Source organism: Arachis hypogaea, chromosome 2 (assembly GCF_003086295.3).
Source record: "Arachis hypogaea cultivar Tifrunner chromosome 2, arahy.Tifrunner.gnm2.J5K5, whole genome shotgun sequence".
NCBI classification, from domain to species: Eukaryota; Viridiplantae; Streptophyta; class Magnoliopsida; order Fabales; family Fabaceae; genus Arachis; species Arachis hypogaea.
The window spans coordinates 1956047-1965768 of NC_092037.1; the positions used below are offsets into that span (position 1 = coordinate 1956047).

Here is a 9722-nt window from a genome sequence, read left to right on the forward strand (position 1 = left end):
ATTTAATTTATGATTATAATTAATTTTTTTAATAAGAGTACATAAAAAGTACATAAGAAAACATGTAACTACTAAACAATTTTTTTTTTCAAGTCACTAATCATGAAATAGAAACTTTCATTACAGAATGATACATGAAATGTACAAAGTATACCCAAGAATGTTCCTATAATATGGTTTGACATACTATATATAACTATAAATAAACTGTAAACAACCATGAATGACTTTAATATTTATACAGAAATATCTTTCTGGTGTAGGTAAGGTCAGAGATAATTATCCTCAAGTAGGACCTTAAGGCCATGTTATTCTCAAAAGAAACAGGTTAGGTCAGAGGCAACTTATATACTGATATGACATGATTTAACCTTATTCACAATTTCATCTGCTTCATCCACAACGACCACTTAACAGCTTCTAAAAATTTATCATTTCTGCGCAGCGCGGTGATAAGATTAGTGTAAGTTATCTTGTCTGGTTCAATTCCATTATCTCTCATTTCCCTGATCAAATCTACAGCATCTTCAACCATCCCTGCAACTCCATAAGCCTTAATCAATGTGTTATAGCTGTACAAATCAAGTCCAAGGCCACATTCTTTCAATTCAGTGTGAACATTAGCAACTTCTTCGATCCATCCTTGCTCCCCATAGATATTGATCATGGTGTTGTATGTGTAGTGGTCAGAGGCACAGTTTGATTCCTTCATCTTCTGCAATATGGATCTAAAAGTTTCCATTTGACCATCTTTCCCGTAAGCATCCAGCATAGAATTGTAGGCTTCAAGGGAAACTGAAAACCCATCAAATTGCATCTTGTCAACCATCCATGACATGTTTTTGAAGTCTTTATTTTTACCGAATGCTGCAATGACAGTATTGTAAGATATCGCATCAACCAGACCCTGCTTCTTAGCCATGCAGAAAATCCTATTAACCTTCTTGAAGAGCCTAGCTTTTCCAAAGATGTCAAGCATGACATTGAAAGTAATCGTGTTAGGGGTAAATCCACGGTCTAGCATCTCTTCAAAAAGCCTGGAAAGCTCGTCTACTGGCAGAGCCTGCGCACAGCAGTTTAGGACACAATTATATAGTTCCTGATCCCAATCCACACGATCTTTCGAGACTTTATAGTAAAGGGCAGTTAATTTATCCACCTTGTTGCATCTTTGGTAAATACGAAACATATCACGTAGCAAAAAGATGTCTGGCACAATGTCCGGTAGCTTGTCAATTTCATCCAGAACAGAGCAAGCTTCCTTTAACAATCCAGCTTTGACATACATTCTAACAACAATGCTAAAGGCAATCATATCCAACTGAATCCCTGAAGACTTCAACTGCATATACAACATCTCTGCCTCATTGAAGAGGCCCATGACACTGTAAATGTCAATCATGGTGCACAAAATATGCATGTTAGGCTTATCAACATTCTTGTGAATTTGATTATATATCTTAACAGCATTCTCCAGCATACCTGCCTCTTTGCACGAACAAATCAAAAGATGACACAAGTTATCCTCATAAGGCTCGTCACACCACTTCTTCTCTTTCAACACTTTAATAGCATCTTCTATCAGCTTGTGTTTTACATAAGCCATGACCAAAGAGGAGCAAGAATGTTGATTAACAAGAATGTGTTCGTAACAGCTCCTATTCATCTTCAACAAAAGCGGCAATTTATCAACCCTGCCAGTACTTTCATAAGCATGTAATAGAGTACCAAGCATAGAAGAGTACTGGCATCCAGCCTCCACCATATCTCCAAGAGTTCCAACAGCACCTTCTTCATCTCCATGTTTAGCCTGCAACTTTAACATAGTGTACAAATTCGACGAATTCGGTTTGTACCCTAACCGCTTGAGCTCCTTATAATACCACATGGCTTCTACATAATTATCAACTCTACCCCATCCCTCAATCATAGAACGGAAAGTGGTCTCATCAGGGTCCAACCCAACATTCTTCAGTTTCACAAACAACTTCTGAGCAGCATCCATATTGGAAGCTTTTCCATACCCAGTTATCATAATATTATATGCAACAATATTGGGACTGAACCCTGCATCTTGCATTGACACCAAAACCTTCTCAGCATCCCTCAACTTTCCTTGCTGGCTATAAGCATTCAGCATCACCAACCAATTCTCCATATTAGGAACAATTTTGTCTTCCCTCATCAAGCTAATTATGTCTTCTGCCTTTTCATACAATCTAAAACGGGTGTATATCGTAATCATACCTGAATATGCCGGTTCAAACAATATCCCTAACTGCCTCATCTGAGAAAACATGAACTCTGCCTCCTCAACGTTCCATCCTTTCCTGTAAAGCCCCATCAACATGCTGAACGTCGCCGAATTCGGCGCCACACCGGAATCCAACATCAGTCGGAACCACTTCGCCGCCAATTCCACTAAACCCCGCCTCCGACAACCGTATATGAGAGTGTTGAAAGCCTGCAAGCTCAATTCGGATCCGAATTTGGTTCTCATTTCCAAAACCAGTTTCTTTGCAGCTTCCCAATCTTCCTTCTTGCTCAGCAAACGAAGGGCGATGTTGTAAGCACGGTCGTTTTGCTCCAATTTCCCCATTCCTCTCATCCACTCAAAAAACGACATCGTTTTGGCGTCGTCGCTCGTCCTCTCAAGCACTTTCAAGATCGCATTGCAATGCTCTGTGCTTAGTTCAGGACCAACTGAAGAGTAATCCACGTCAGCATCGTGGCCGTCACGGCGCACGAGGAACTTATCAATTTCTAGTGGAGCACTGTTCTTGGCTTCGTAGCCCAACCTAAATTCAGCTCCGATTTGTGGGTTTGGCACTCGCTTCGCCACCCGAGCCTTGTTCCGAACCTTAGGCTTAGAACTGAAGTTCGCGTCTACCTGAATGTACTTCGTTTTGGGTAGGGATTTGAAAGGGAAAGCTCCGTAACAAGATATAGCAGGGATTGAGGTCTTTGAATCGAAAGTATCCATGAAAATAGAAAATCTGAGAGAAGCCATGAAAGAGAAAAGAAAAGAAGTAGATAGAGTGTTGTGGTTGTAACCGGTGGTGATGGAACCACCTCATTTTGCTCTCATCTCATCGCTTAATCATGTTGCCTCTGACCTAACCCTGCTTCTTTTGAGAATAAAATGGCTTTTATTTGGTGGTTATAACTGATGTACTTTTTATAATTTTATGAATTCTAATTAAAAAATTAATTATAAATATAAATTAAATAATTAATTTCTATTTTAATAGAAAATAATCTAGATTACAAATGGCTTGTTGTTATTTCAATTTCAATTCCATAATTTAGCACTACTTAAATTTTAAGCTCTTCTTTTTTATGTCTGCCAAATGCTAACTTTTGGAGTACCAAATTAGAAAAGTGGCTAAATAAGTAAATATAATATGACATAACATAGGTCAAAGTAAAGGGCCAAAAATTTTATTTCTATTATGTTATGTTAACTTGAGGAAACAAATGGATAGGAATCACAAATGTCCTTTAAAAGAGTAAACTACTAATTCGGTTTTTATCTATTTTTTTAAAATAAATAATACGATTTTTTAAAATAAAAATGTTTTACTTACATTAAATCTTGTCAAAAAATAATAATGTATCAGGTTACATGATTGAGCTATTTTGTTAAAGTAGTCTTTATATACTAAGGTAGACAATAAAAAATAGAAAATAATCTAATTATCTCTTATTTTAAATTAGTTAAATGTTTATTTATCTTTTTTTAAATTATTTTTTATTTATTATATTAATATTTGTTTTTTAATAAATTATTAAATATATGGTATAATAATATAAATTAATTAATAAATTATTTAAATTTAAAAATATTATTTATTATAAAACTAAATAAATAATAAATATATAAATAATAAACATTAAAATATGGTTAATGCATTAATAATAATAACCCTATAATATATTATTCGTATTATAATTCAGATAATTATCGCAATAAAGTAGAAACTAAAGAACACATTATTTGACATATAGTAAAAAATTTTTGAGTAATAATAAATTTAATTTTTTATCTCTTTAAACTAAATTAATAATTTTATTTGATACTTTTGCACTAAAATACATTGTTAACAGATTACTAATAGTGAATGAAATAATATATAGAAAACGTATAAATAGATAATGAAAATACTAAACAATGTGAACAATAGATATATCGGATGTTCATTTCACTAGGTGTGTGGATGATTATTCTAATATTAAGATTTAGGTGAGTAATTTAAAAATGTAGTGCGTTTTAATTTAATTGGTAGTTGTTCAAAAAAATTATTGGTTACCTAGCATAACCCATATATATATAGAGAGAGAAATACGCGCAAAAAGTTCTTCTATTCCAAAAGTTAAGACACAAATTTGGTAAAGAGATATAAATTTTTGAGAACCTTTTTTATCCTCACAAAAATGTTGAATTTCGGAGTTTTAACTCTTATTCTCTCTCTATTTTTTCCTTTTTAAAAGAAAAAAAAAACTAATTTGATTTTTTTTTGGTTTAAATTGATGATTTAGAAGTTACATTCTTAGATTTGTGAATTTCAACTAAATAAACCACTATTATTCTAGCCTCCAGATATTCAATGACTAGCCGATTGGTTGGTGACTTGGTTCATTATTCAAGTTACTGCCGCGAACTGAATTTAGAAAGATATTATTTTACTTCATACATTCTCTGTTTAGCAATAGTTATAATCTATTATGGATAAAGTAGATAATTAGGATAATGTATTATAAGTACATTTTGAGAATAATATAAGTAGGGTAAGAAAAATTATCTTAGTCATTTAGCACTTTTATTTTTAAGTGAGACCAGAGCATGATATTAACTAATAAATTTGTAGATCTAACATTACAGATACATCAATTAAAACAGAGTTATACTTGTGATGGGATATAATCTATCTTAAGCCTTTGTTGATGATTTATTGAGTTTTGTTTATTCTGTTTTACATGTGTTGATAGTGCAGATAATATGTACCATGGTATTAACTTAAGTAGATGCCTCCAAATTTGTTAAATTGAGTGCACACATGTTTTCAGCTTCTTTGTTTATTAAGATTATTTATGTGATTGTGATCCTTTAGTTTGTTAGCTTTGATGCTGCTCTATTTATTATTTTCTATGTGGGAAAATTGTTTTAGAATCACATCAAATATGATGAGCTCTCTTTTGTTTTTTTATTTCGTGTATATAGTTTGAATTATATGATTGATTTTATATTTAAAAGTATAATTTTATTATATGTGAATAATTATATGATGACCAAAGTATAGTTAAAAAGAGAATATTTTTAAGTATAAATTAAATTGATAGAAGTAAATTGATTGAATTTGAATTTAAAAAAAAGTATTTAATTAAAAATAAATTAAATTAAATGTGTCTTCGTTAATATGTTATGAGCATTTCTTTTTTTAAATACTCATCAAAAAGAATATTTAAAATAGTGTCAGAACTACTTAAATTATCTTATTTAGTGACTAATTTTAAAATAGTGACTAATTTTTAGAAACAAAAAATAATATCAAAATATGTCCTTGTTATAAAGAAATAATGTATTGTCACTTCAAATAAAAAAACATGATGCTATAAGTCTATAAAAAAGATTTTATTCCTCACTTTTCTCCTTCACTCCTTTAGATTTTTTCTAGATATTGTGAAGAACATTTCTTTAGTTGTTCCACTCTTCTCTCATCCCTCTTATGTTCTTTATTTTATAAAAAGAAACAAAACAAGAGACCTAAAAAAATCAGCCTTTGGTGTTCTATTGAAAGACCAGAGACTCAGAGAGAATGTATCTAAATTTCTTTCACTTTGAAAAACTCATTCATTTACTTTTGACTTTAATAAAGATTTCAATACTTGTTTTACATTATTATTTCATATCTTTAGTTTTTTGTATTGTTTATAAGACATTATTAGAGGTGTATTTTTCAAAAATTTATTTACTCTTAATCTCTTTTCATAATTTGTTTTCACAAAACTCCATCTGTATCAATGATTTAAAATTACTCTTGTTTGGTTAATTTATTTTTACCTAATAGATTAATAAGCACTAATGTGTCCATTAATAATTTATTTTGTATATAAAATGTAAACACTCTTTTCTTTTAACTTTGGGAATAACACAAATACTTTGAGAAAAATTATATATTAAATTTCTCTTAATTCCTTTTGTATACCGTAAATATTACTAGATTCAAATATACCAAATACTACTGTAATAATTAATGTATTAATAGGCACTAATTTATCTTTTTATACATTATATATATATATATATATATATATATATATATATATATATATATCAAATATGAAGATAGTCAACATGGTAATAAATATCTTATATTCTAATTAAGAAATATTAGTATCAATTCTTCAAAATAAGAGTTCTTTTTAAGTTATTATAAATATCTAAGCTCAGATAGATTAAGGACTAATCCGTCCAATATTTACTTAAGTGGACGAGTGAGATGACTACTTGACCAACCGAAGTTGATTAGCTTCTCGTGTTATTCAATAAGTATATAGATTTATTTTTTTTAAATGATACACAATTTTTTTTTTCATAAATGAAAGCTATGAACTTGTGTTGAAAAGAAATGTTAGAATAGAGAAGAGAGGAAAAGGTAGAATGAATGAGATTGTTATTGATTCTGCATACACTGATTCATATATATACATGAAATGGCTTGCACAGTAAGCATTGTTACCAGTAATAACTAACTCTAACCGTCACTAACTAACTCTAACTACTTCCAACCAACTGAAACTAACTTAACTAACTAATTGATACACAATGAAGTGTTAACAGAGACTTCATGTTTAGGATGTGGATCAAGTTAGTCTTTTCAAAGATTTGTCATATGGTATGTAAATTTTTTCTAACCTCATCTTAGCTTCTACATTTATGTATAATTTTATGTTCCTTTTGAATTGTGTCTTAAAACAGAAATGCAGAGGCAAATTAAGAACAAAGAGAGACATAAAAGTGTTTAAAAGGAGAGATAGAGACAAATACACACAAAAAATTCTTCTATTCCAAAAGTTAGGACACAAATTTGGTTAAGAGATATAAATTTTTGAGAACCTTTTTTATCCTCACAAGAATATCAAATTTTTACAAGTTTTAAATATTGTATTCTCTCTCTCTCTTCTTTATATGTTTTTTTTCCTGTTTTAAGAAAAAATCTAGTAAAAGTTTTTATTTAAGTTGATGATTTAGATTTTATATGTTTAGATTTGTGAATTTTGATTTGGATTGATGATCTTTGCAGAATAGTGATGGAAGAAGGTTAAGAGTTGTTTAATGTAAGAGAAAAATGGGTAAAAATGACTTTTACAAATTTTTTTGGTATTTATATTGATATTTTTACCAATTGATTATATTAGGTAACCGATGACTTTTTTGAATAACAAAAACAACGGTTCTAAATTTGGCTTAATTTAAATAAAACACACTATATTTCAAATTACTCACCTAAATCTTAATATTAGAATAATCATCCACACATCTAATAAATTGAACATCCGATATATCCATTGTTCACATTGTTTAATATTTTTATTGTCTACCTATACTTTTCTTTTTACCAAACAAAATATATAGATACAACTTTTTTTTGTCTGTCTCTAATTTTGTTTCATTTTTGCCTTTGTCTCTTGACAAAAGTCAAATAGAACTTTAAAAATTTTAATGGATACATTAATAATTAGGATAATGTATTATTACAAGTACATTTTGAGAATGATATAAGGAGGGTAAGAAAAATTATCTTAGTCATTTAGCACTTTTATTTTTAAGTGAGAGCAGAGCATGATATTGACTAATAAATTTGTAGATCTAACATTACTGATACATCAATTAGAACAGAGTTATAATTGTGATAGGATATAATCTATCTTGAGCCTTTCGTTGATGATTGATTTATTGGGTTTTGTTTATTCTGTTTTATATGTGTTGATAGTGCAGATAATATGTACCATGGTATTAACTTAAGTAGATGCCTTCAAATTTGATAATTTGAGTGCACACATGTTTTCGGCTTCTTAGTTTATTATATTATTTATGTGATTGTCATCCTTTAGTTTGTTAGCTTTGATGCTGCTCTATTTATTATTTTCTCTCTGGCAAAATTATTTTAGAATCAGATCAAATATGATGAGCTCTCCCCTGCTCTTTTATTTCGTGTATATAGTTTGAATTATATGATTGATTTTATACTTAAAATGTAATTTTATTATGTGTGAATAATTATATGATGAAAACATAGTTGAAAAAAGAATATCTTTAAGTATAAATTAAATTGGTAGAAGTGAATTGGTTGAATTTAAATTAAAAAAAATATTTAATTAAAAATAAATTAAACTAAATGTCTCTTTGTTAATATATTATGAATATTTCTTTCTTTAGATACTTATTAAAAAAATATTTAAAATAATGTCAGAACTATTTAAATTATCTTATTTAGTGACTAATTTTAATAAAAATGAGAATAGATTCATGGCGCGACCATAACTTTATCATAAAAATACAATCCATGTGTTGTCATTTCAAATAAAAAATATGATACTAGAAGTCTATAAAAAAGATTTTATTCCTCACTTTTTTTCCTTCACTCCTTTAGATTTTTTCTAGACATTATGAGAACATTTCTTGGCTTGCTCCACTCTTCTCTAATCCCTCTTATATTCTTTATTTTATAAAAAGAAACAAAACAAGAGAACTAAAAACCTAGTCTTTGATGTTCTATTGAAAGACAGGAGAGATTGAGAGAATGTATCTAAATTTCTTCCACTTTGAAAATCTTATTCATTTACTTAATTACCTCATTTAAATCAAACACAATTACATTGATTCTAAAAAAAAAAAAGCCTAACTCCGTTTGATTTTTTTCCTTTGAATAAAATCCGTAATGCATTTTTATTTTCCGACACAAATAGTCATGCTAACTATTATTACATCTAATTTTGGTGCAATGATGTTTAACGTTATTGGCACTATGCTTATTGTTATTTCAATTTCAATTCCATAACTTAGCACTACATAAACTTCAAGCTCTTCTTTCTCATTTCTGCCAAATGATTTGTTTTGGAGCATCAAATTAGAAAAGTGGCTAAATAAGTAAATATAACATGACATAACATAGGTCAAGAGAAAGGGCCAAAAATTTTTATTTCTATTATGTTATTATTAACTTGAGGAAACAAATGGATAAGAATCACAAATGCCCTTTATAAGGCACAAAAAAGTGTAAGAGAGGCCAAAGGCCTATAAGAGGAAGTTACTTTCAAAATATGCCTTATGTGGCCCACATCTATATTTATGCTTACTCTTATGCATGAGCCAAATATATATGAAAAAATACCCAAAACCCAATTTACCATTATACCCTTCTCCTTTCAAATGTTTGACTCACACTGTTTTCACGGTCCACCTCCTTCCCACTTTATAATAAAATTCAATTAAAAAATATATCCAACGGCCATGATTTAATTAAAGGTCTTAGATTTTATGTAAAAGAATAAAAAAATTTAAATATGGAAAGAGAAAATAAAAAAGGGATGTACGTGAAGTTTGTAACCTCAGCCACGTGGCAAACACACATCATCATAACGTATCATATTATATGCATATATATATATATATATATATATATATATATATCCATATGAAACCAAAATTAACATTATGA

General features: G+C 29.3%; 1 protein-coding gene across 1 annotated transcript; it reads right to left on the bottom strand.

The window, feature by feature from the left end:
• Positions 1 to 161: 161 nt before the first annotated feature.
• Positions 162 to 3133, bottom strand: LOC112732384 (pentatricopeptide repeat-containing protein At4g30825, chloroplastic-like). The gene has a single exon (XM_025781094.2). It carries the CDS (start codon positions 3008 to 3010, stop codon positions 377 to 379), a length of 2634 nt encoding a protein of 877 aa, XP_025636879.1. The 5' UTR covers positions 3011 to 3133; the 3' UTR covers positions 162 to 376.
• Between the last annotated feature and the right edge of the window lie 6589 nt (positions 3134 to 9722).